General features: G+C 39.6%; 1 protein-coding gene across 2 annotated transcripts in view; it reads left to right on the plus strand.

Annotated features, from left to right (window-relative positions):
* The first annotated feature begins 5,449 nt into the window (after positions 1-5,449).
* The window catches only part of rars1 (arginyl-tRNA synthetase 1), a 52,814-nt gene continuing 30,760 nt past the window's right edge, over positions 5,450-27,503 (plus strand). Inside the window, exons 1-6 of one of the 2 annotated variants that reach the window (XM_072590515.1) lie at positions 5,469-5,595; positions 11,075-11,209; positions 11,744-11,932; positions 13,409-13,517; positions 20,826-20,926; positions 26,172-26,293. In XM_072590515.1, the coding sequence (XP_072446616.1) occupies positions 5,551-5,595; positions 11,075-11,209; positions 11,744-11,932; positions 13,409-13,517; positions 20,826-20,926; positions 26,172-26,293 (701 nt within the window). In that variant the 5' untranslated portion in view covers positions 5,469-5,550. Of the gene's footprint in view, positions 5,596-11,074; positions 11,210-11,743; positions 11,933-13,408; positions 13,518-20,825; positions 20,927-26,171; positions 26,294-27,503 lie in introns of both variants that reach the window. The other variant, XM_072590517.1, reaches the window with a different exon arrangement.

Below are 27,503 nucleotides of genomic sequence, written 5' to 3' on the forward strand. Positions count from 1 at the left end.
ATAAAATCATGAGGAGCACGAATAGGGTGAATAAACAAGGACTTTGCCCCGGAATGGGGGAGTCCAGAAATTGAGGACATAGGTTTAAGGTGAGAAGGGAAAGATTTAAAAGGGACCTAAAGGGTAACTTTTTCACACAGATGGTGGTGCATGTATGAAATCATCTGCCAGAGGAAGTGGTGGAGGCTGGTACAATTACAACATTAAAAAGGCATCTGGATGGGTACATGAATGGGAAGAATCTCCCATATATACACACACACACAAAGATTAGATTTCCTACAGTGTGGAAACAGACCCTTCGACCCAACAAGTCCACACCAACCCTCCAAAGAGTAGCCCACCCCAACTAATGCACCTAACAACTACGGGCAATTTAGCATGGCCAATTCATCTAATCTGCATATTTTTGGAATGCGAGAGGAAACCGGAGTACCTGGAGGAAACCCACGCAGACACTGGGATAATGTGCAAACTCTACCCGAGGCTGGAATTGAACCTGGGACCCTGGTGCTGTGAGGCAGTAGTGCTTAACCACAGCCACCGTTCATCTTCAATAGGAGCAGGCAGAGGCTATTTTAGCCATTTGAGCTTGCGCTGCCATTCATCAAAATCATTGCTGATTGTCCAACTCATTAGCCTAATTTTGCTTTCTCTCCATAACCTTTGATCCCATTCACCCCAAGTAATATATCTAGCCAACCTTTAAATACATTCAATGTTTTGGCATTAACTACTTTCTGCGGTAATGATTTCCACAGGCTCACCATTCTTTAGGTGAAGAAATGTCTCATCTCCGTCCTAAATAGTCCACCCTGAATCCTCAGACTGAGACCCCTGGATCTGGACACACCACCATTGGGAACATTCTCCTTGCATCTACCCTGTCTAGTCCTGTTAGAATTTTATAAGCCTCTATGAGATCCCCCCTCACTTGTCTGAACTCCAGCAAAAACAATTCTAACCTGGTCAACCTCTCCTCGTACATCAGTCTCACCATTCCCCAGAATCAGCCTGGTAAATCTTCACTGAACTTCCCCAAGAGCATTCCTCCTCAGAGAAGGAGACCAAAAGTATAGTATACTTAAGTATAGTAGAATAGACATCAAAGAGTTAACTGAGAATGCTTAAGCAAGGCTTATTTAATTAGAACAATGTGGTCTACTGACTATGTTGAAATGGCCGACACCTCTGACATTTCAAATGGACCACAGCATCATGCACCTTGACTGTTGATGAGATTAGACAGGATGATAGGACAGGAATAGCTGTCAAAGTAGATAGCTGATTAGATAATCAAACTCTGATTAAATTCTCAAACTAAAATGAGTGCACGTGATGTGCTCTGTGGAGTGACCACACTAAAAAGGAAGGGTGGAGACAAATTGTTGATGATTGATAGACAAGTTGTTCATTTTTCTGTATAAAAAGTATGGGAAAGTATTTAATTGGAGGAGGGGAATTAAAATACTATTAGGCAGCAACTGGGACGCCTAAGTTGGGAACAGATGTTCTCAGGGAAATGCATGACAGAAATGTGGAGATTGTTTAGGGAACACTTGCTGATAGTGCTGGATAGGTTTGTCCTGCTGAGGCAAGGAAGGGATGGTAAGGTGAAGGAACCTTGGGTGACAAGGGATGTGGAATATCTAGTCAAGAGAAAGAAGGAAGCTTACTTAAGCTTGAGGAGACAGGGTTCTAGAGGGTTAAAAGGTAGCCAGGAAGGAACTGAAGAATTGACTTAAGAGAGTAAGGAGGGGGCATGAAAAAGCTTTAGCTGGTAGGATTAAGGAAATCCCAAGGTATTCTAAGCTTATGTGAGGAACAAAAAGATGGCCATGGTGAGGGTAGGGCCAATCAGGGATAGTAGAAGGAACTTATGCCTGGAGTTGGCAGAGGTTGGGGAGGTCCTTAATGAATACTTTGCTTCAGTATTCACTACTGAAAGTGGACCTTGACATTTGTAAAGGCAGCGTGAAACAGGTTGATGTCAAGAAGCAAGATCTGCTGAAAATTTTGAAAACCCTAAGGATTGATAAGTCCCCTGGGCCAGATGGGATATACCCAAGGTTGCTTCAGGAAGCGAGGGAAGAAACTACACCTTTGACAATAATCTTTGGATCCTCTGGAGTAGTGCCAGATGATTGGAGGGTGGAAAATCTTATTCCCTTATTCAAGAAAGGGAATAGGGATAATCCTGGGAATTACAGTCCAGTCAGTCTAACGTCTGTGGTGGGCAAGTTATTGGAGAGGATTCTGAGTGATAGAATTTATGATTACTTGGAAAACTGTAGTTTGATTAGAGATAGTCAGCATAGCTTTGTGAGGGGAAGGTCATGCCTGACAATCCTTATTGAATCTTATTGACAAAATACATTGATGAAGGCAGAGCAGTGGATGTGGTATGCATGGATTTTACCAAGACATTTGATAAAGTTTCCTATGGTAGGCTCATTCAGAAAGTAAGGAGGCATGGAATACAGGGGAATTTGGCAGTATGCATACAGAATTGGCTGGCCTGTCGAAGGCAGAGGGTCGTAGTATTCAGCCTAGAGCTTGATGACCAGTGGTGTTCCGCCGGGATCTATTCTGGAACCTCTGCTCTTTGTGATTTTTAGAAATGACTTGGATGAGGAAGTGGAAGGTTTAGTTAGTAAGTTTGCTGATGACACAAAGGTTGGCGGAATGGTGGATAGTGTGGAGGACTGTTGTAGGTTGCAACAGGACATTGAGCAGATGCAGAACTAGGCTGATGGGTGCCAGTTGGAGTTCAGCCTGGAAAGGTGTGAAGTGATTCATTTTGGAAGGTTGAATTTTAGTACAGAATACAGGGTTAAAGACAGGGTTCTTTGCAGTGTAGATCAGCAAGGAGATCTTGTGGTCCAGGTCCATAGATTCTTCAAAGTTTCCACCCAAGTTGTTCAGGTTGTTAAGAAGTCCTATGGTGGGTGGGCTTTCATTAGCAGGGGGATTGAGTTTAAGAGCCGCAAGGTTATGCTGCAGCTCTATAGAGCCCTGGTTAGACCACACTTGGAATATTGTGTTCAGTTCTGGTCACCTCAATATAGGAAGGATGTGGAAGCTTTAGAGAGGGTGCAGTGGAAATTTGCCCTGGACTGGGGGACAAAACTTATGAAGATGGGTTAAGGGAGCTAGAGCTTTTTTCATTGGAGTGAAGGATAAGAGGTGTATCAGATGATGAGAAGAGTGAATAGTCAGAGACTTTTTCCTGTGCAGAAATGGCTATCACAAGTGAGCATAATTTTGAGGAGATTGGAGGAAGGTTTAGGGGAGATGCCAGAGGGAGGCTTTTTGCAGAGAGTGTGGTGGATGCATGGAATGCACTGCCCGTGGTTGGTAGTAAAATCAGAAACATTAGGGACATTTCAGCAACTCTTGGATCGGCACATGGATGACAGTAAAATGAAAGATATTTAGGTTAGTTTGACCTTAGAATAGGATAAAAGGTCGGCACAACATCAAAGGCAGAAAGTCCTGTATTGTTCTGTTTTCTAAAAAAGCTGTAACTCGTGCTCACAAATTAGAGTGAGTCTAGTATTCATGCATGTGTACCTGGAATTCCTCTCCTTGCATTTACCGGTAACTGCTTGTAATAAACTGCTTGATTCGCTTGAACGAACTCCTCTGCCTCCGATTGTCACTACCTCCATGAAGTTCATTCTTACAGTATATGAATAGGAAGGCTTTAGAGGGATATGGGCCAAATGCTGTCAAATGGGACTAGATTAATTTAGGATATTTGGTTGGCATGGATGACTTAAATCAAAGGGTTTGTTTCATGCTGTACTACTCTATGACCTGGAAGTCAAAGATGCACTGTATCCAGAAGGATACAATGTATAAACCTCAGGGTAAAGGAGGGGTGAAGAATGTACCCAACATCACTCTCATCCTGATGTCCACCTTCTTGTGCAGCAGCAGCGTATAGATCCTTGATACACAAACACCAAATACTTATTCCAAGTATTGAGAAAGATGGATCTGGTCTCAATGCCATAGAATTCTCCAATTAGTGGACCATTCTACATTACTTGTCCCTCGTGAAAAAATTTGTAAAGGAAAACACCTTTGACCACAAGTCCATCAGGTAATGGTAGCAATAATTTATTGGAAATCTGTGGGGAAAGGAGAGGATGGATCCTGTCGGGTTGTCCCCTGAACAGAATGTCAAAGTCATTTGGCAGAATGCCTCATTGCCAGAACTTTCCAATAAGTACCAGGATGTAGTTTGGATGGTGATGAGGTCTCTGCCCATCAGATCCTTCATGTATGTCCTGACTGGCTCTGCCACCACATGCTGCACATGAAGTAGCTGTGGAGGTTGGGGGGTTGGGGGAACCAGATTGTTAGACATATCCTTCTGCAATGTGCCTTTGCAAAGAAGATCTGGAGACAGATACTGTTGTTTTAGTTGAAGTTTGTCCTGGGAAACTCTGAGATTCAAGACTCTGTGCTCTACAGTCTGTTCTCTGGGCCGCACACTGAAACAAACATCAACTGTGCCTGGAAGACCACCAGCTTGACGAAAGATGCTCTTTGGTGTGCCCAAAACATCCAGTATAGAGTTGCAAGCACAGTTTGCAAGGTCCTGCACTATGTGCTGAGGAATGGACTAAAGCATGGGGCAGCTGCTCCTTAAACACAGTGGGAAAAGGCCATGTTGAAGGCCTTTCTGCCAAAATACAAGGTACGTTTGGTTATCAGACCCTCTCTTTGCCTCAAAATATATGTAGTGTCCTGCAAGAATAGGAAAGCGCCTTTAGTTTTGGGAACTGCAGGGAATGTCAAATGCCAATGTTTTTTTTCTTTATGTGCAAACAGTATACAGAACTGCTTTAGTATTTCTGTATGTAAATACAGGTAAACAGTATACAGAACTGCTTTAGTATTTCTGTATGTAAATACAGGTTTTTTTCATGAATGAAATATATTATTGCATTAAAAATTGTGCTTTCCCTGCTCAGATGCTGCCAGAACCGCTGAGTTTCTCCAGCAATTTCTGTTTTTGATTCTGAATTCCAAAATCCGCCATTCTTTGTTTTAATTAGATAGAGGATCCTATCGCATTGTTTCCAAATTTATATGATGTGTATGTACGTCGCATTTAGCTGATGATATCCCACATTGTCATAGGAGACTGCAGGCGGCGGCATGAATCCTCCGGCCCAGAGGCGGCGCTGCGGCGGGGCCAGAGCGGAGCTGAGGTGGGATGAGTCGTCCGGGCGAGAGTCAGCGCTGCGGCAGGACGAGTCCTCCGGGCCAGAGGCGGAGCTGCGGTGGGATGAGTCCTCCAGGCCAGAGGCAGAGCTGCGGTGGGTTGAATCCTCCGGGCCAGAGGCCGAGCTGGGGGGTGGGGGTCGTGGGATGAGTCCTCCGGGCCAGAGGCAGAGCTGCGGTGGGATGAGTCCTCCGGGCCAGAGGCCGAGCTGGGGGATGGGGGTCGTGGGATGAGTCCTCCGGGCCAGAGGCGGCGCTGCTGCAGACGGATGTATTTAAGTCAAAACCGTTGTTGCCGCGGGATAGAGAAACATGGCCGTCGCAGTGGGAGAGTATGAAGCTCGCATGGAGCAGCAGGTTAGTCGAGACGGGGATGCTAATCGGAGAATGAAGTTTTTGTTTACCTCGCTGTGCCACTGGAAATGCAGGATTTTGTTTTTTTGCTGGGAGTTTCATTTCCTTTCTCCGTTCTCTCACATCCTTTCCAGTCCCACACAGTGAATCAGTTTTCAGGGGTAAAACCTGTCTGTTCCCCCCCCCCCCCCCTTACCCCCCTCCCCCGGCACAGATTTTGCTCTCAATCCAGTTTTTTCCCTCACATTTTGTGTCTAAGTTTGTTTATGATTCACCTTTTTTCTCAACTTTTGCCATCTTTTCACTTTCACTTTCACTTTCACTTAAGTTTCACATTGAGCGTTCTCTCTGCCCTATTTCTTTGATTCATTTATTTCATTGTCCCGTGTACCTGAGTACAGTGAAAAGTTTCGTTTGTGAGCAGTACAGGCAGATCATAGTAAGCAAAGATGTACAAATCATAGCGTGAAAATAAGAAAGATTTGCCTACTGCCCTTTCAGAAAGATGGGCAAGTGACTTTCAGTTTCGGTTACAATTTGTCAAAGACCACAATGTCTATTGTCCTTGCCCTGTCTTTATTAACTTCCACTTGCAGACGTTTTGCCCTGAAAACCTTGTTATTGAGCTTGAGGATTAGGAGCAAAAATTTAATCTCCAGGCATTCCAATGGCATGCCACCCTGGCACATTGAGCCATTGTGAGCAACGCATTTTATTATGCTGGATGCTGACTATATTTGTTTAAAATGTTAGGCAACCTGGTGCAAAATGTAATTAAATCTAAATTGGAATAGTTTGTGAAAGGACATCTCCCCTAAAGAGCACTGTTAAAGTTGTGTAATCATTTGATTTCATGGATCTTCAAGGTTATGACTGCTTAAGATAAGGATGCTTAAATAATAGGAAAATAGAATTGATTTTTGTCTACAAGTAAAAGCAGACAAAATGAGCAAATGATAATGAATTTCCACTAGATGCTGATTAAAGGAAAGGTGGAAAAATGTATGTAGTTCTTCAAGTCATAGACGTACAGCACGGAAACGGACAACTTGTCCATGCTGACCAGATCTTCTAACCTATTCTAGTCCCATTTGCCAGCACTTGACCCATATCCTTCTAAACCCTTCCTATTCATATACCCATCCAGATGCCTTTTAAATGTTGCAATTGTACCAGCCTCCTCTGGCAACTCATTCCATATTGCACCACCCCCTGCGTGAAAAAGTTGTCCCTTTGATCCCTTTTATATCTTTCCACACTCGCCCTAAACCTTTGCTCTCTAGTTCTGGAGCCCCCATCCCAGTCAGTAGATATGCATGGAAATAATACCAGAAATAATTAGACTGGAGTTGTGCAGTAATATTTCAGCTCATGCTTCTCTTTGTCCACAGCTGTGAAGTTTAGTGCAGCACAGTCCCTATTTGCCATCTTATATTGAACAGGCACATCTGCCCATGGATCTGTTTTCATTTATAATATAATATAAAAGTAAAACAGCCACACTCTCCCCTCATTCCAACCATCTCTTACTGTGACTCATTTGGACTATAGCTCAGATTCTGGCTGTTTACTTTGTCCATTATATACTTGCATTTGCTTTCTATCTGTCAATCACAGTGGTAAACCTCTTCTGTACAGGGTTCAAAATATGCAGGGCTGGCAGGCAACTTCAAATTTCATAAATTGCGCATGAAAAATCAAAGGTGCGGGGGGAAAAAAACAAACTAAAACTCCGAAAGAAAGGTCATTCCTTCTGAATCCAGTAGCACCTGTTGTTTGAAACATTTTTGGCCACCCCTAGGATTCTTGCCCTTGTGATGCGGTAACAAATTTTAGACTCATGAGACCAATGTTAGGAAGATCAAACTTAGCTGAGTTTTTGCTCCGTGTTTTAATCCACATTCAGTGCAGCAGTATCCAGTGTTCAACTCTCTCAGAACCTTTTTACTCCCAAAGCTTGGTGGCTGTACTGCATTGCTTTTCAGAACATAGAACTGTACAGCATAGGAATGGGCAAAGGAACATGATGCCAAATTAAACTAATCCATTCTGCCCACCCACAGTTTATTTCCCTTCATTCCTTGCATTTCATGTGCTTATCTAAAAGTCCCTGAAACACCCCTATCATATCTGCCTCCATTACCATGCCTGGCAGCGCATTCTACACTTGCTGTGTTTTAAAAAAAAATTTGCCCCTCACATCTCCTTTGAAGTTTCCCCCTTTTACCTTTAATGCCTGCCTCCTAATTTAATGTTTCTACTCTCAACAATCTATTCTGACTGTCAACCCTATCCGTCCGTCCGTCCATCCATCCATCCATCCATCCCATAATGTTATGGGAGAACGTGAGGACTGCAGACGCTGGGGAGTTGACATGTAGAGCATGTCGAAATGTCAACCTTTCTGCCTCACGGGCGCTGCCTGACCTGCTGTGCTTTTACCAACGCTATGACCTTTGGCTCATAATTTTATAGACTTCTATCAAGTCTCCCCTCACCCTCCACTGCTCCAGAGAAAACAATCCATGTACTTCTAGCCTCTCCTGTACCCCCTAATCCAGACAGCATCCAAGTAAACCTCTTCTGCCCTTTCTCCAAATGCAACATGACATCCTAACTCTTGTACTGTATTTCCTGATTTTATGTTTTCAATTTTCCCGTATCTTTATGCATTGCCTCCTCCTTCCATCGGTCTAGTTTTTGTCAGATGGGTGTACTGATTTAGTTAACCTTTAGCTGACATGTTTGTGTGTTGTCACATTTCCTGTTTTTACTGATTTTCAAGCCGATTCAATCTAACTATTTCCACCCATTAAGGTTAGATTAACCTATTCTTCAGTCAACAAGAACCATTTTTGATTTGCTTACTCTTTTGAAATGGACGTTGAAAGCAACAGGAGCAGTGAAAAACAATAATTGTTAGAAATTAATTTTAAATATCTTTCAAGTATACATATAAGTAGTGAATATATGGAGGCTATTCAGCCTATTGAATCCACAATGATGCTCCAAAGAGCATCCCACCCAGACCCAGTGTGCTAACCAAACTCATGTTTACCATGGTCAATTCCTAGCCTACTCATTCTTGGACAAAATGAGCAATTTAGCATGGCCAACCCATCTTAGCTATGCATCTCTAAACTCTGGGCGGAGGCTAGAGCACCCAGAGGAAATCCACATAGGCGCATGGAGAGCTCCACGCATCACCAAAGGCTGGAAATGAAGACTGGTTTCTGGTACTGTGAAGCAGCAATGCCAGTCACTGGTATTGTAACTGTAACACTATGCAGAGTAGTGTATTGCCTATCCCATTGCTAACAATGTCAGGGCAAATAATGCTCCAGAACTACATTGATGTGCTTGTGATGGCAGTGTAGTGTACCTAAAGCCCAGCACCTATTTATTTGGTTTTGATTGTGTGCTTGCCTAGAGTACGTACTATTTATTCATTATTTTTCTAGGTATTTGATGTATTAATTTAGTTTGCTACACAGTAAATGCCATGGTGTGTTTTCAGGGCAGTTATGTTTAATGGGACAGACTGGTGGATTCATTTATTTAATTACTGATGCTCTCATGAAACCTAGTGAAATAAATTAGATGTTTGTTTGTTAAATTCCTAATTGATTGCATCATCCAAAATGTAATTCGGGACATTTAGTGCGTTCACTTAGTAAATTGCTGCATGATCCTTTTGTTTATAAATATTTGGGTACACTTATTTTGCTCATTCAAGGTTTACTGTTGACACTTAAGCAATTATTAATTATAATCATAATTAAATTATAGTTTGGGAAAAACTCATCACTTGTGACAGGCCAAAATGAGAAAAAGCATCAATAACTTTGCTGGACATATCAGTTCACATTGGCCTGTGTAGACCAATTCAAAAGCCACTTAACACTAGATCTTGCACTTTTGGTCATAATAGAACTGTTTCTGATTGTCATAATTTATCCGCAGGTCTTTCTAGCTCTCTCAATTGCAAGCTTTTCATTAATCTTGAGTTAAAGTCTTTGGAGGTACACATGAAATTTCATTTTTGCTGAAAGACTTCATCCTTTTAAAAGGATGATTTTATCTTTTAAACACTGTGGCGTTGCTATATTTTTCCAGGATGAGTTGGAAATGGAGCAGAACCTCTACTAAAATGCAACCCTGTTAATTTGTTAGTGAGCTTTTGCGATGAAAATGGATTTTTTTTAAATTACTGTTTGCTGCTTAACAACTCATGAAAAGAAACTAATCTTGTATCAAACAGAAAGTTTAGCAATATGTTTCCTGTTAGAACTAGGTCTTGTGGGAAACATGCCAACGTCTGTCTGATCCTCAAAGGCTTTTAGTTTTTCTTGTGAAAGAAAACAAAAAAAATAGAAATTACTGTTAATTATGTTCCAAAGCAGGTTGTCACGTGGGTGTTCCGCTGCAAATTATTGTTTTAGATGGAATGTATTTCCATAATATTACAATTTGCCATTTTAGCAGAGAAAGATTTGCAGATAAATTATGACACTCGGAAACATTTCTATCATGACCAAAAGTCTTGAACAAATAAATCGATGCAATCTACTAGTGTGCAAGCCTAATTTAACCCCCTAGTAGTAAATCAACAAAGAACCTATTTCCTCTTCGGAAGTTTGCAGTCCTGTTCACAAGTTAGCTGCGTTTTTCTAATGCAGAAGCATTAATTTACATTATTTCCTGTCTGTCCACCCATGCCTCTCATGCTGATGCTTCATTAACAGGGATTTTAATATTTGCAACAGGCTTTTAATTCCCTCGCGGGACATTAGCATTGATGTCTGGCTAGCATTTGCCTGTCCCTAGTTGCCCTTGAGAAGGTGGTGGTGGACTGTTTATTACAGCACTTTTATTAAATAGAAATGCACTAACCTTTCCATAACAACGACTGAATTTAGTAAACAGTGACCATTTACAACTTAAATAATAATCAGCAAAATTTGAGCCTTTTTGTTAATTTTTAGAAAAAGATTTATAACTAGTTTTCAGATCAAGTTTGTTTGAGCAGTGAATAGTTTTAATAACTATGTAATTTTAGTTAAAGTTGTGACCACGCTGGGAAAGTAATTCATTGGGTTTGAAGTATGTAAGTATTTAAATGTGGTGCATGATGTAATTGTATAGTTTTCTCTCAGTGTATTATCTTTTGAAAGTTATATTAATAATTGTTAGAAAATAATTACTGAATTGATCAATAAAACCTACCTGATGGGGGCATCTTAGGATGCCTGGGGAAGAAGAACTGAAGTAGATTTTCAACTTGCTGCCCAGGTAAGAAAGTCTATGCTTTGGATCATCCCCACTATGAAACTAGCTTTGCAGTGTCCATTGTAGAAAAGATTAATGTGTTCCTTGAACAGAGGACCCTTTTTAACACCTGGGCACAAGCTGGAAATCTAATCCCACTATTTATGTACCATCATCATGTCTCAATTTATTTTCTATTAACTTGTTTGTCTAGGAGAAAGAAATCAAGTCCCTTATTGCTGAAATTGAGAATTTAAAAAACCCTGTGATACTAGATTATTCCTTGGGACTGGGCGAGATGTTAGAGGAAAACACCAAACTCAACTACCGTTTAAACGTTCTCAAGCGGGTGAGCAGTGTTTTAATATGAAGTCTTCTGACTAATTTGGAAAGCAGGCTAGTTGAATCAGAGGAACAGATTTGGCAAGGAAGAAAGGAAAAAAATAAAAGATGTTACACCCTGGAGAATATCTGAGAGAATTGTTATTGGTAGAACATTGCAGTTCAATACATGTGAACAGTCAGCGTGTTACTGAGCTCAAGAAAAGCAAGAGTTTTCAATTCGCCTGTTGTCCTTCATTCCATATTAGAATATAACATTCATCATTGATTACGGTGAGTTCTGCTTTTCAGCCTTTTTTTTTTGCATCTGTTGCATGTTGTTAATATTTCTGCATATCGAGAGTTCAAGCACAAACAGTAAAGTTTGGCCCTCCCTTGAAAGTACTAACTGTTAATTGAAGATCCACCCAATTGTGAAAAAATGATTCCTGTTGAACTAAACTTATCAACACCAGTTAAACACTTCCACCTTCTAGTCATATAATTGACAGAAATATTCTTCTGTCTCAAAGAAGCGAGTTTTTCTTTTACTTTATTTCAGAGTCTTCAAGAAGAGGAGGGCAAAATAGGATCAAGTATGATCAATATTAATCAGCGTCTACAGAACATTTTCAGTGTTGCCATCAAACTTGCCTATCCACATTTTGAAAACCCACCATTAGCAGTCACACCAAGCCAGCATGCCAAATTTGGAGATTATCAATGCAACAGTGCCATGGCAATGTCTCAGGTATGGAAAATTGTGAATGAGAGAACAAAATAACTTGGAGAGGATGGGACTAAAGTATATTTGAAGTTAAGTTTGATTTTGAGAAATGCTTTATGAATAATTAAGAAAATTATGCACTTGAAGGGAGTCAGATGAAATAGCAGTTTCTGTACTGCAGCTGAGAACGCCTTCACTCACTCATCCATATCGTGCAGATTAGCAGTATTGCAAGAACATGTCATGAAGAATGCTGTGTAGCAAAAGGTTTTTTTCTCAATGCCAGAAACAAATTGGATCAATATATTGCTTTGAAACATTATTGAAGAGTTGTTCAAAGTGAAACCTCAGGCATGTACTAAATCTATGCATTGCCATTATCTAACGTTACATTCGTAACAGATTCCCGTTTAATTTTTTTTTAGAAAGGCAGTTTCACCTCAGTAGTTTGCAAGGAAAGCTGTAGAGAATGATGTTGAATTTTTAAATTGATAAGTGGACTATTCAGGAAACTCCAAAGGTACTCCAGAGCAGATTTTAAAAAGTATGTCTTTGCTTTGTCACAAACCATGGTAATGGAAACTTTTTGACCTTTTAAATGATTTGCTTTGATCCATTGGAGGACTGAAAATGCTTTTTTTTGTTGTTCATGTAAAGTCTGATTACTATTTACCCATAATTACTAAAGGGGCTCACTAATTTGTATTTCCCAGGTATTCTTTCTTTTTTAACGGCTGTATCTGGCAATGCAATCTACAACAATTTTTCTGCATTTAACACCCCTAGGCAGTTACTAACTGCATGCTGTAGACTACCTGCAATCTAAGAAACTTAACACAGTATTAATTTCATCCAAGGTTATTTTAAGTCCACAATATGTGAAAAAGAAATTACTCTTAACTTTTATTTTGTAACCTAAGATATTGGCATATTACATAATGCTTCAATTGTGATAGGAAATAAATCAACATTACCTGAAATCGTATTATAACATGAGATTTTATTAGCAAACTAAATACTTTGTGCTGCCATCTAAATATTTTGGAGTGAAAAATTTTAAAATGGAATTTAAATTTTGTCTGAAAGGAATAATTTTCACAATTTGGTTGAAAGCTGTACATGTAGCTCATTACCTTTTTCTCCATGTTCATTCTACACCCAATTATGCAAAACTGTATGGTAGTACAGATAGGAAACTTTAAAACAACAAAACACAGGTCAAACAACCAAGTGCATTAAACAGTTCAGCGTAAAGTCATGTCCTCCATACATTTGAGCAAAGCTTGGTGAAGCTGAAGTTTGCAAGCAGAAGCATTTGAGCATTATAATTATATTTTCTGCCCAATCTTACTTTCTATTAGAATAGGTATAAAGGAATAGTGCAAGTGTGTCTTTAAATGAACAACTGGAGATCAGAAGCAAATTCATGTGTTAAAGTTCATTACAATGTTCTATAGAACAAGGATGTATACCATTTCTTGTTTGTGCACTGTTTTACAGCAATTGAAAGCCAAAGGGGAGAAAGTTAATCCTGTGGAGATTGCCAAGCAAATTATCAATAACATTCCTAAAAATGATGTCATTGAAAAAGTAGAGATTGCTGGACCTGGTAAGTGTTTTTTGATTGGATTTGTCTCTTGCAGCTCACCACCTCCTAATTGCTACCATGTGAGAATTTTTTTTTACTAATTGGATAAATTAGAGTGGAAAAAGCCCTTCACTGTAGTTTAATCTCATCATTCAGAACCCAACCTAAGTCCCTGTTTACTTTTCTAACAACTAACTGGAAAGTGAAACAAAATGCCAGATTAATGTTCTAATTGAATAAATTAAAATGAATTAAAAGCATCTCGAGCAGGGCACTCCTGTTGATGTCACCACTCGTGTGTCAGTCTGGAATATGTGTTCAAATATGATTTGATGTGGAAGCTGTAGTATTTGATTTCCGAGCTAAGAGTGCAGCAAAACAAAAAGCTGATTTGATGCTGCTTTAATGTATCTTGGGTCATGTAGCATACCCAGCTAACAGTATTTTGTAAAAGAGCTCCAGTTAGTCATTAAAATTACCTAAGGTGGGCTCATGTCAACATCAAAAATGTTAAATAGTGAAGAGAGTCACAATGCACTACATGTGCTGCTTTTCACATTTGCTGCTAATCATGTTTCCAGTAATTGTTCAATCAATCCCCTTAGACCCTCAAACTTTGAACATTGCCTTTCCCAATGCTTCTGCCACCTCCACTGCTATTAATGCATGTGATTACCCAGCAGGTCTCAAGTGACGGTTACTGTCAGAAGAAGTCTGCACAGCATTATCTGATAACACTCTTATGCTGGAGAGTCTTCCAGTTGTGATTTACTTTTGGGGAAATCTAAAATGCTAGTTGGTGGAGCATTTGAATTTGAGAGTTGCTAGAATCTTCAAACTCTTCTGAAAGTGGCTATTACAAGTTGGATTTTACCTAACATTTTTGCCTAATGTTCTTGGGGTTACCTTTTTATGCAGATGGACAGACGTTTGGACAGTAACAACTATGTGCTATGTATATATTAAAGTAACTGCAGTTAGCCTGAGTTCTGGATAAAATGATTGGTGGTATGAGACTCTTCCTACCAAAGTTTTCAATGTTTGCTGAGATGCAGGATATATTGTATTAAGTGTACATTAACTCATGAGATATTTCCAGGTTGAGACAGAAGCCAAATTAAAATGTGATTCTTAATTTGCAGAATAATTCAAAACTTTGAAGTTAAAATCCCTCCAGAAGTGATCAGTTCCTTTTCTTTAAGTGCATAATAATGTGATATTCTTACTAGTGAAACAGCCTTCCATAAGAATTTCGAATGCAATGATAACAGGTCTATTGATGTAGATTTCCTGCTTATCAATAAAGTTCACATATTTAACCAGTCTAAAATAAAAAAAACTACAATACTGTTTAAAAATTGATAAATCTCCTGGTTCAGATGGGCTACATCCTAGAGTTTTGAGGGAGGTGGCTGAAGAAATAGCAGAGACATTGGTTGTGATCTTGCAAAAAATCACTGGAGTCGGGGGAAGTCCCAGATGATTGGACAATCGCTGTTGTAACCCCTTTGTTCAAGAAAGGATCAAGACAAAAGAAGGAAAATTATAGGCCATTTGCCTAACCTCGGTTATAGGTAAAATTCTAGAATTCATTAAGGATGAGATTTCTAACTTATTGGAAGTGCAGGGTCTGATTAGAACGGCGGCACAGTGGTTAGCACTGCTGCCTTGCAGTTCTAGAGACCCGGGTTCAATTCCCACCTCTGGCAACTGTCTGTGTGGTTTGCACGTTCTCCCCGTTTCTGTGTGGGTTTCCTCCCACAGTCCAAAAATGTGCAGGTTAGGTGAATTGGCCATACTATATTGCCCTTACTGTTAGGTGAAGGGGTAAATGTAGTGGAATGGGTCTGGGTGGGTTGCTGTTCGGAGGGTTGGTGTGGACTTGTTGGGCTGAAGGGCCTGTTTCCACACTAATCTAATCTAAAGTCAGCATGGACTTACTAAGGGGAGGTCATGCCTGACAAACCTGTTGGGCGGCATGGTGGCACAGTGGTTAGCACTGCTGCCTCACAGCGCCAGAGACCCGGGTTCAATTCCCGCCTCAGGCGACTGTCTGTGTGGAGTTTGCATATTCTCCCCGTGTCTGTGTGGGTTTCCTCCGGGTGCTCCGGTTTCCTCCCACACTCCAAAGATGTGCAGGTCAGGTGAATTGGCCATACTAAATTGCCCGTAGGGTTAGGTTAGGGGTAGATGTAGGGGTATGGGTGGGTTGCGCTTCGGCGGGGCGGTGTGGACTTGTTGGGCCGAAGGGCCTGTTTCCACACTGAAGTAATCTAATCTAATGTAGGTTAGACCAGGGAAACCCAATAGATGTTATCTACCTAGATGTCCAAAAGGCCTTTGATAAGGTGCCTCACGAGAGGCTGCTGAGTAAGGTGATGGCCGTGGTGTTCGAGGTGAGTTACTTGCATAGGTTGAGGATTGGCCCTAGTTGGGATAAAAGATATTTCTTTTTGGAATGGCAGCTAGTGAAAAGTGGTGTCCCGCAGGGTTTAGCATTGGGGCCACAGCTGGTCACTTTATATATTATTGATCTGGATGAAGGAACTGGGGGCATTCTGAAGTTTGCTGATGATACGAAGTTAGGCAGACAGGCAAGTAGTTCTGAGGAAGTGGGCAGGCTGCAGAAAGATTTACAGGTTAGGAAATGGCTGATGAAATTCAATGCGAGCAAATGCAAGGTCTTGCACTTTGGGGGAAAAAAAATACAGGTATGGTCTATTTTCTAAACGGTGAGTAAATTCATAAAGTCAAAATACAAAGGGATCTGGGAATGCCAGTCCAGGATTCTCAAAAGGTTGACTTGCAGGTTGAGTCCATGGTTAAGAAAGCAAATGTAATGTTATCATTTATCTCTAGGGTTGGAATATAAAAGCAGCAATGTGCTATTGAGACTTTATAAAGCTCTAGTTAGGCCCCATGTAGAATACTGTGTCCAATTTTGGGCCCCACACCTCAGGAAAGACATACTGGCACTGGAGCGTGTCCAGCAGAGAATCACACCCATGATCCCTGGAATGGTACGATGAACAGCTGAGGATCCTGGGATTGTATTCATTAGAGTTTAGAAGGTTAAGGGGCGATCGAATAGAAACTTACCTGATATGCATGGCTGAGAAAGGGTGGACGCTGGGAAGTTGTTTCCATTAAGTGGGGATACTAGGACCCGTGGGCACAGCCTTAGAATTAGAGAGTGTCAGTTTAGAATGGAAATGAGGAGACATTTCTTTGGCCAAAGAGTGGTGGGCCTGTGGAATTCATTGCAGTGGAGGCGAGGGCATTCAATGTCTTCAAGACAGAGAGTGATAAATCAGCCATGATCAAATGGTGGAGTAGACTCGATGGGCTGAATGGCCTTACTTCCACTTCTATGTTTTATCGTCTAATCTAGAACTCCTCAAGCCATACCTTTGTCAATCATTTGTGTTATGAAGAAACGAGATTTATTGTACAGCTTATTAATAAGCAGGTATTCACAGAATCCCTACACAGTGGAAGGATGCTATTTAGCCCATTGAGTCCAAACCGACCCTTTTGAAGAGCAACCCACCTCCCTCTGCTATCCCTCTAACTCTGGTTTGCCATGGCTAATCCACCTAGTTTGCACATCCCTGGATGCTATGGGCAATTTAGCATTGCCAATCCACCTAACCAGTACATCTTTGGATTGTGGGAGGAAACTGGAGCATCCAGAGGAAATCAACACTGACGTGGAAAGATTGTGCAAACTCCACACAGACGGTGGAATCGAACCCAGGTCCCTGGCCCTGTAAGACAGCAGTGCTAGCCACTGAGATTTGATTTGTACTCATAATAACAGATTGACCTTGTATAATTTGCAAGATAAAAACTCAGCGTATAGCTTAATTTAAAAACTAGTAAGCTGGTGATGATTCTGTATCTGCAGTTATTTACAACTTATCTGCATCTCTTTACCCTGTATACACTCCTGAAACTCCCTCATGGTAAAACCATGCCAGCAAGGGATTATCCATATGATGTAGGAGTAAGAGTTGACCCTTGCTCCATCAAGTCTGTTTACTGATTGATAAGATCATAGCTGACCTGATTACTCCATTTTCTCGCTTGTGATTGATCACCTTTCAGCCCTTATCATTATCAAGAATCTATCTACCTTTGGCTTAAAAACATTTCAAGACTGTGCTTCTAGTGCTCTTGAGGATGAGCATGATCCAAAGACTCATGATCCTTTTGAGAGAAAAGGCTACAATCTGTGGTATCCCCTTATTTTTAAACAAGAACCCCTAGATCTAGATTCTCTGAAAGAGGGAGCATGTTCTTTGTGTCATCCAGTCAAGACCACAGGATCTTAGATGTTTCTAAGTTGACCTCTATTCTTGTAAACGCCAGTTGACACAAGCCCAGCCTATCCAGCTTTTCCTCATAAGACAAGATTCTCATACACAATATTAGTCTGATAATCCTTTGAACATCTTTCAATGCATTTACATCCATCCTTAAATAAGCAGACTAATGCTTTCCACAGTAGGCAGATAGTGGCATTGTGGTAATGTTGCTAATACCCACAACTCGAAGTTAATGTTCTGGGGACAAGGATTCATAGAATTTTAGAGATGTACAGCAACATGGAAGCAGACTCTTTGGTCCAACTCACCCATGCTATTCTGAATCACATCATGACAAGTGCTGGAATTTGAATTTGAATAAAAATCTGGAATAAAAAGACAGCCAATGACTACCATGTGACTATTGTCAATTTTGTGAAAGTGAGGGCTGCAGCTGCTGGAGATTAGAGTCAAGATTAGAGTGGAGCTGGAAAAGCACAGCCAGTCAGGCAGCATCCGAGCGGCAGGAAAACAAATCTACGTTTCGGGCAAAAGTCTCTCTCTTGCGCTCTCTCTCTGTTATTTAGTGATAGGTAGCCTTACCTGACCAAGCTGCCATAAAACAGTTGACTCTGGACTGCCCTCGAGGCAATCTTGAATAAGCAATAAATGCTGGCGTGGCCACCAATGCCAACATGGTGAATGAATTTTTTAAAAAGTCATCCAGATGTAGTCTCAACAGTGCTGCATATCCCTGATGCATAACCTCCCTATTTTTGTATTTGATTTCCTGTCTCCTTTTTTCTTTAAAGAAAACTTTTCCTAGTAATTTCTTCTACACCATGATGGTTGTATTCTTGTGTGACCCTGTGCTATATAAAAATCACACAATAAAAATAGCACTTAGCCAACATATGTTTTAAAAGTTCACACTTTGATAGCAGTGTCCCCTGTTCGTCAATTGTATTGCAGCCAATTAGTGTTGATGAAACATGCCTTACAGCAGAGCAACCTGTACTTACGTGCATCACAAAGGTGCCTGTATGAGGAAACCAAGATCCCTCTACATGTCAAGAGTTCCATTTAGCGAATTTGCTAGATCTTTGTCAGCTCATTCAACCTATCTGTATCCCTTTGTAGGATCTTTATGTCCTCTTCACAACTTGCTATCTTCAGCACATTAGCAACTATGCACTTTGTCCTGTGGGACACTACTTGTGACATCCTGCCAAAAAGTAACTTATCCATTTATCCTTACTCTTTCCTGTGAGAATTCATCTATATCCATGCAAAGTATTAACCTTTACCTTGATTCTTTTTATTTTCCCCACTAATCTTCAATGTGGCACCTTATCACATTCCTTCTGAAAATTTTAAGTACACTTCTCTACCCAATAGTACAGATTGCCTTGATCTGCCAAAATTTACCTACCCTCTCATTAGGTCCATGCTAGATGTCACCTCTCTGGCCCTATACTTATCCTTGGAACATCTGAATAACAAGGACACTGATGTCAGAATCCTATTTCGTTGACTTTAGTTACACCTTCAACACCATAATTCCAACAAAACCATCTCCAAACTCAAAGGTTGAGGACTCTGTTCTTCTCTCTGTAACTGGATCCTTGATTTCCTGTACAGCAGACATGAATCAGTAAGGATAGGTGAGAATACCTCCTGCAAAATCATCAACACAGTTGCCCCAAACAGCTATGTAGTCGGTCCCTTACCATACTGCTTATAAACTCACTACAAATCAGTTCTAACTCTACTGTAGTTTCATCAGCAAATTTTTAAGTAGTGGATTGGATCTCTCAACGATGAGATAGAACACAGGAAGGAGATAGACAGTTTAGTGGCATGATATAAAGAACCAATCCTTCCCTCAATGTCAGCAAAATGAAGGAGCTGGTCATCCACTTCAAGACGTGGAGTGGAAGATACACCCTCTCTATCAATGCTGCTGAAGTGGAGGTGGTTGAGAGCTCCAAGTTTCTCTGAGCAAATATCACCAGCAATCTATCCTAGTCCATCCACATCAATGCTAAAGTCAAGAAAGTGCACCATCACCTCTCTTGCCTCAGAAGTCAAAATAAATTCCACATGTTCACAACAATTCAACAGTTTTTATAGAATGCACCACAGAAAGCATCCTGTCTGGATGCATCGCAACTTCATGTGGCAACTGATTTGCCAAGACCACAAGAAATTACACATCTGTGAATATCACCTAATCCATCACAAAAACCAGTCTTCCATTGACTTCATCCATACTTCCCACTGCCTCAGGAAAGTAGCCAACATAATTAAAGACTCCTCCCACCCTGGTCATACTTGCTTCCAACATCTTCCATTGGGCAGAAGGTAGAAAAGTTTGAAAACATACCAACAGATTTAAGAACAGCTGATCTCCTGCTGTCATCAGACTTATGAACAGACTTCTCAAATATTACATTTGATCTTTCTGTTCCCTGATGTGCTTGTGTGGTTCGCATGTCATTTAATACTTTTCGCTGTATCTTAGTACCCTAGACAATAATAAATCACAACAAATCCAGTGTGTTACTACTGCAAAGATCTTTAACAAATTGGTTAAATGTTATCTCCCATTAACAAAACCAAAATGAATCTGCCTGCTTTGGTTGAACGTCTCTTAGGTTTTTCAGAAGTCTTTAATAATAGTTTATAACATTTTCTCTATGATAGCTGTAACAGGGCTGTAGTTTCCTGCTTTCTATCTCCCTTTTTGAACAAGAGTTGCATTCATTATTTCCCAATCTAATGTAACCTGGACTTGACAGCTTGCAACTCCTACAATAAGTAACATAATAAATTAGCTAAAATGAGCATTAAAAAGCTGTTAAACAATGTGCAGCCTGGAAATCCCCTCAGTGATCTTTAAACATTTACAAAGAATGCCTGAGAAATCCTCAACTAAGATGCCTTTAAAACTATTTACCATGTTTTTGAGTTTATTTTGCAAGTGGATGCTCTTACATTAATTTTAATTTCTCGTGTATAGGTTTTGTCAATGTTCACCTCAACAAAGAATTTATCTCCAAGCTGTTGACTGACCTCCTTGTAAATGGAGTTCGACCTCCCCCAGTAGGACCAAAGAAGAAGGTACGCAATTTACAACTAGGATATCTCTCTTTCATTTTAATTTCTTTTTTGTGAGCCTTTCTTAAGGCAGCCATTATTTAAAATGTTTCTGTGGTGTGTGACCAGTTTTTAAAAAAAAATTATGGTGTCTTTGAATGTCCTTGTGTGTCTGTGAAGCTCTGTATTTCCTATGCAGCAAAACCCTGCTATGTGCAAGTTGGTGACTGTATTTCATACTTTCTATCAGTGACCTTTTTCTTTTTATAATGGTGGATATTTCAACAAACATTTTAATAGAAAAGAACAGCTTGCTTTTAGATCCTCCGCTTCATAGCCTCAGGACCTTGCAAAAGACTTTGCAGCTACTGAAGTACTATAGTCAATGTTATAAAGCAATAAATGATATGACCAATTTACGTGCACCGTATTCCCTGAAACAACAATGTAACAATCATTCAAACTGTTCTAATAACATTTGTTGAATGATAAATATTGGCCAGTTTTTGTTGTTTGTCTAGTGCCCTGTAATTATTTATGCTCAAGTGGGAGGACATCTAGGGTTATGATTTAATTTTACAGCCAAATAACTCTCCACCTAAGGTGCAACATTCCCCCACTACTTCCCTGAAACATTGACCAACACTTTGCACTCAAGGCTCTGGAATAGAACTAAAAACTTTTGTTTAAAAGAATAAGTTATGTTATTGACCTAAGGTTGAGATATTTTCATTATTTTAGAATAATTTGAGTGACAATCCATTCTTATTATACTGACTGCTGGAAATTTTATTCATTTTGGAGTGTTGTGTTCGGTGAAACCTAGCTTGAATTTTCTAGAAATCATCAAAAAGTATCTTTTTTTTTAAACTAATATTTGCCTAAATATTTCAAAGATGGATCTTTACCAGCTTCTCTCAATCAACATATTACATACTTGAAATTATAAAACTGCTGCTTAAAGGCAACATGGGAACAGATCTTTTATATCATGTCAGTAGCAAAGATGGGGAGTGATGTAGTGTTTTAGTTTGCAATCAGTTATTTTCTGATTTTTAAGATTTTCTAATTATACTCGATGCTCTGACCAATGAAGGCAAGCATACCAAATGCCGCCTTCACGATCCTGTCTACCTGCAACTCCACTTTCAAGGAACTATGATCCTGTGTTCCAGGGTCTCTTTTTCAGCAGCACTTCCCAGTGTCTTACCATTAAGCATATAAGTCCTACCCTGATTTGCCTTTCCAAAATGCAGCACCTCCCATTTATCAAAATTAAACTCCATCTGCCTCTTCTCAGTCCAATGGCCCATCTGATCAAGATCCCGTTGAACTCTGAGGAAACCTTATTTGTGGTCCACTATGTCCCCAAATTTGGCGTCCTCAGCAAACATACTAACTATGCCTTCTATGTTCACATCCAAATCATTTATATAAATGACAAGAAGCAGTGGACCCAGCACCGATCCTTGTGGCACACCACTGGCTACAGGCCTCCAGTATGAAAAACAGCCCTTCACCACTACCCTCTGTCTTCTACCTTTGAGCCAATTCTCTATCCACATGACTAGTTTTCCCTTTATTCCATTTGAACTAACCTTGCTAACCAGTCTATTGTGAAGGACTTGTTGAACACTTCTTTTAGAGTGGAGATATAAATTCCAACTCCAGCCTGAACAGTAGACCCTAACAGAAATCCTAATTTTGCTCACTGTGTTGTATATTTGCTGCAGCTTGTGTTCAGGATTCTGCTCAGTCTTTTAGATATTGGAAAAGTCCAGGGTCTTGTCCAGAACAAATTGTGGTAGGGATTTTTGCTCGATTCTACAATGATAATTCCAAATCCTGGTATTACAGAAGATATTGTGATAGTACATCAAAGAGAATTCCATGCAAAATAGTTGTTCCAGAATCTCAAACTTGTTATAGAACAGAAGGACACCATTCAGTCCATTGTGTCTGCACTGGCTTTCCAAATGAGTCATAGTATTTCACTTATTCTCCTTCTTCCTTTTCAAGTAACAACCAATTCTCTTTTGAATACCTCAACTCAACGTGCTTCCATCACACACTTGGACAGTGCATTTCCGAGACAGTGTGTTAAACATGGGCAGGGAAGGAGTCCAAGATTAGAAACTTGGGGAAGGGGACAGAAGACTTGGGGGAAGGGAAAGATAAGACTCTGGTATTGGGTTTTGTTACCATTGTCCTGTTTGTCAGGTGCCTAGTGAGGATCAGAAGAAAATAAGACTGCTATCTTTCTTCGTTCTCATTGAATTATTTTTAATTTGAAGGAATAACGGATTGTATTTGTCACAAGAAGCTTCAGCTCAATGATTGATAGATTGCTAACAGAGACTGTCTAATGCACAGTTGGCAGTGGACAGTGTGTATGGGACAGTGACTGGCTTCGTGCCACCTCGACTCTAAATAATAAGGATTGGAGCAAAGTTTTTTTTTAAAAAACTAAATTTCACCAATTACAGATTTGGGGATGATAACGCACAAAATCTTTGAAAAGGGTGGTCATTCCTTGTAAAACAGCCTGAACCAGTTGTTTATTAGCATGGATATAGTGATGCTTTAGTGCAGGCTTTAACTTGTAGCGCTGGCTTAAGAAAAGGAAACAGCCTTCAGTTTGTCAGTTTGATGTTTATGAAGCATGCTGTTCAAGGGAAAACTATCCTTATATTTACTATAATTCAGGGGTATCTTGGATGGCTTGCATTGCTTGGGTATTGGATATCAGGTGTGATAATGTTCCCCATAATTTTTCCTCTGTCCTACACTGTGTTTGCTAAGCAGCTGAAGAAATGAAAAGTGCAGGTTTACAGATAGTGGACAGAGGAGCAGGACCATCTAAGCTGCTCTTGCAGAACGTCCACATGGGCATGATTGATGAATTATTCTAGTATGGTAATATATTGACTTCACACGTAAGTTCTTAGTTTATTTCTTATTCGTTGGTTTGTGTTGCCACCACAATATACCAAACTGAAAATATTGCAACAAACTGGCAAAGCCTTTTAAGAGCATGTGATCTTCCCTAGCTGTGTGACTTCTGGAATTGGAAGTCATGCAGCGGCACAATGATAGACTTGTGCATGGCACCGTAATGTGAACTGACACAGTGATTAACAGTCAGAGACACTCTGTGAGTGCTCACAGACAGACTGTAAAAATGGTCAGAGACACCGAACTGTTGAATAGTAAGATTATCTATCTGAAACTCTGCAATAGACAATTGATTGCAATCTATATTGGAGATCACATTTATTGCGCTTTTCATCAGAATTAGGAATAGAACATTCAACTCTTTCAGGCCAGTCTGCCTGTCAATGAGCTCACGACTGACTTTCTGCTTCCTTTTTTTTGTTGCACTGTTATCAATATGTAGAAATCTATAAATCTCAAACTGACAGCTTTGACAGCCCTCTAGAACAAAATTTCAAATGTTATCCTTTCATGAGACATGGACAAGACAATGCCAGTTTCTTCAATAAACGTGAAATTCTTTATTTATTTTTAAATTAAACTTGTTACACTGTTGTAGACGTAGTAAATGCTCAGTTTATGATAGAAATATGTAAATATTTATCCCCTTAAATAGCATCCACTCAAAAAAATATTTGCTGAGATTCACATTGCAGCACAAAACATTTCACTCAAAAACAAAAGTCTTGGACCCCACACAGTTTTCAATTTTAAAACTTACTTTATTTTGATTAAGTGAGTGAGTGATCAATACTCTATAATCCAGAGTATCAATCAAGATATCCCTGGATGAACTAATGATTGAGATCTGATTTTTAGCAAAAAGACAGCATGTTTTATAGCTCTTATGTGCGTAACAATTTTGTATGTTTCAGTTCCGCACAATGTAATGTTTTTATCTCTAATTGTTCTCATAATTAAAATGAGATGATTAATATATTTTAATCTTATTCATATCGAAACAAAGCTATTGATTTAAATATTTCTACATCTGGTGCCATTGTCTTACGTCAAAGCAGATAAAGCTAAACATTTATCAGTATATTATTCATTGGAGGTGTGTGCGAAAGTACAGCTACAAGATTATGCCAGGAGTCTTACATTCTCATGGTCACTGTGACTGCCATTTTAAACTTGAAACAAATTATTATTGCAAGATGGAGACTTAAAGTGGAGGCTTTTAATCATTGATTCCCCAATACTTTATCAATGGTTAGTACTTGCAGGAAAGAAAGGATGAAGGTTGGCAGATGGCTGTCAATCTAGCATGCCTAGATAGGTCACTCGACATTTGTAGTCGTCTCTGACATCTTGGTTGCTGCAGCTTGCTTAGGAATACAGTATTGAGAAGTCTTCCAGACATACTTTACAAGGACGGTCTGATTTCACACTAGTTCGCAACAAGGCTGTATCAGAAACAGGAGAGATATGAACTAAGCATCCTTTCCTCATTCAGCTTCATTCCCAATTGAAAGCCAAACAATCTCCAAGCAAAATATTTCAAACATAATGGCTATAAAACCCAGGCAGATAGTTTCTTAAAAAGTGAGTCCCAGCAATTCACTCTAATCATGTGATTTCCCACAAGTATCTTTATGAAATAATTTTCCAATTTGTCCTTCCATTGACCCATTTTAAAATAAAAAAAATCCAGGTTTTCACCACAGAACTTGAATCAATTTTTTCCACAATCATTTAAAACTCAAGTCCTCCAAAAAAGTTAATTTGAAACCTCTTAACACACAGCCACCAAATCAATATAAAATCAAGAGAGTTAAATATAGAGTGGACCCTAAAGTGAGCAGGCTAAACAGAATGGCCTCACTAGTATGAGTGAGTGTATTGATAAAAAGCAGGGAATTTCCTGACCAAGAATGAAAGTGTGTACATACGATGGCATCCCACACAGTCAGAAATTGCAAGGGCAGACTTAAGTTCACTGACGTCACCAGCATGCCGGACGATAGATTTTAAAGTTGAGTTTTTACAATATTTTCGTTAAAGTTTCCACTCCATTTTTCTTTGTCACATGTGTTGTATGCTCAATATTGCTGTCACCTATCTGTTAATGAGATGTACAAAAGCATCCTGATGATGATGCTTTATAATAGTATTGTTGTGCTACTGCCTATTTTTGCATTCATCTACTTGATTTGTATTACATAAATTCCCTAATGGAGGTTTGAGACTCGCTGAGGTCCCCTCATTAAGAGCAAGCCTCAAAGCTTGCTATTAATACAGCATAAAAACTCATTTGAATATATTTTCATTGTAGGTGGTGGTTGATTTCTCTTCTCCAAATATTGCCAAAGAGATGCACGTGGGCCATCTGCGATCGACCATCATTGGAGACAGCATGTGCCGCTTGTTTGAGTTTGTGGGTTATGACGTTTTGAGGTCAGTGAAAGTGACTAATTACATGGATGTTTGATTTCCACTTCACTTGCAGGCAAGTTAGTAACAAAGGGTCAGTTAGACTCTAAACGTCAACTCTTTTCTCTCCTTACAGATGCTGCCAGACCTGCTGAGATTTTCTCGCATTTTCTCTTTTTTGGTTTCAGATTCCGCAGTAATTTACTATCTAGTTGCATGTAAAAGTTTGAATATTGATATTAAAACAAATGCTATTGATACTGGGAATCTTAAATAAAAGTGGGAAATGTTTAGCAGATCTGATAGCAACAGTTGAGAGAAAAACAACTAAACATTTCAGGTCTGATCTTTTGACACAACCGAGGAAAGTTTAAAGATGTTGATTTGAACAAGTAATTGGACAGAAATGTAGAGGGAAAGAAGAACAGAAAAGAAGGAATGTTCCCTGCTTTAAAAACCAAAAGAAGTGGTAATAGTAAAGAAACAGTGAGTTGTGATAAATTGTTAATTGTTATTGAGGATGTTAGTGGTATTGCCCAAGAAAAGTATCAATGTTAGGACTGCTTTATTGATACGTGAGTTGGATATTGGAATTCATGGTGAAATTTCAAAATTTACTTGTGATAGTAACTTGGTGATATGGCAAATACAGCAGTGTCTGATTTATCAATGTCCAACTTGTGAGTGCTTGTACTTAGGAGATCCTGAAAAGGAGTGTGGTAATATTAATTTTGGAGATCCAATGGGTAAATGATTCTATGTACTTACAAATGATTGTTTTATAGTGTTTTCTCTTGTGTTCTGACTTACGAGCATATTCGAGAATGGAACCTGTTCATAACCTGGAGACTGCCTATAGAGAAGGTTACTGTAATCGATTGCAACAGAACATAAGCTAACAGAGTGGGCAGATCCATGATACAGATTTGCTCTATCAGTATAGAGAAGTGTGAGGTAGTGCATATTGGTAGAAGGAATAGGGACAGGCAATATGACAAAGTTTAAAATTACAGAGGTATTGCGAATTTATGTAAACAGATCTTTGAAAGTAATAAAGCAAGTTGAGGAAGTTACAAGCAAAATATATGAAGCTTAGGCTTTGTAAATAAACATATTGAGTATAAAAACAGCAGTTATGCTGACTTCCATGAAGTTCTGCTTAGGCCATATTTGAATATTGCATCCGGTTATGATTATATATTAGGGGTCTTTGAGAGGGTGTAAACGATACTTA

Source organism: Chiloscyllium punctatum, chromosome 20, assembly GCF_047496795.1.
Source record: "Chiloscyllium punctatum isolate Juve2018m chromosome 20, sChiPun1.3, whole genome shotgun sequence".
NCBI classification, from domain to species: Eukaryota; Metazoa; Chordata; class Chondrichthyes; order Orectolobiformes; family Hemiscylliidae; genus Chiloscyllium; species Chiloscyllium punctatum.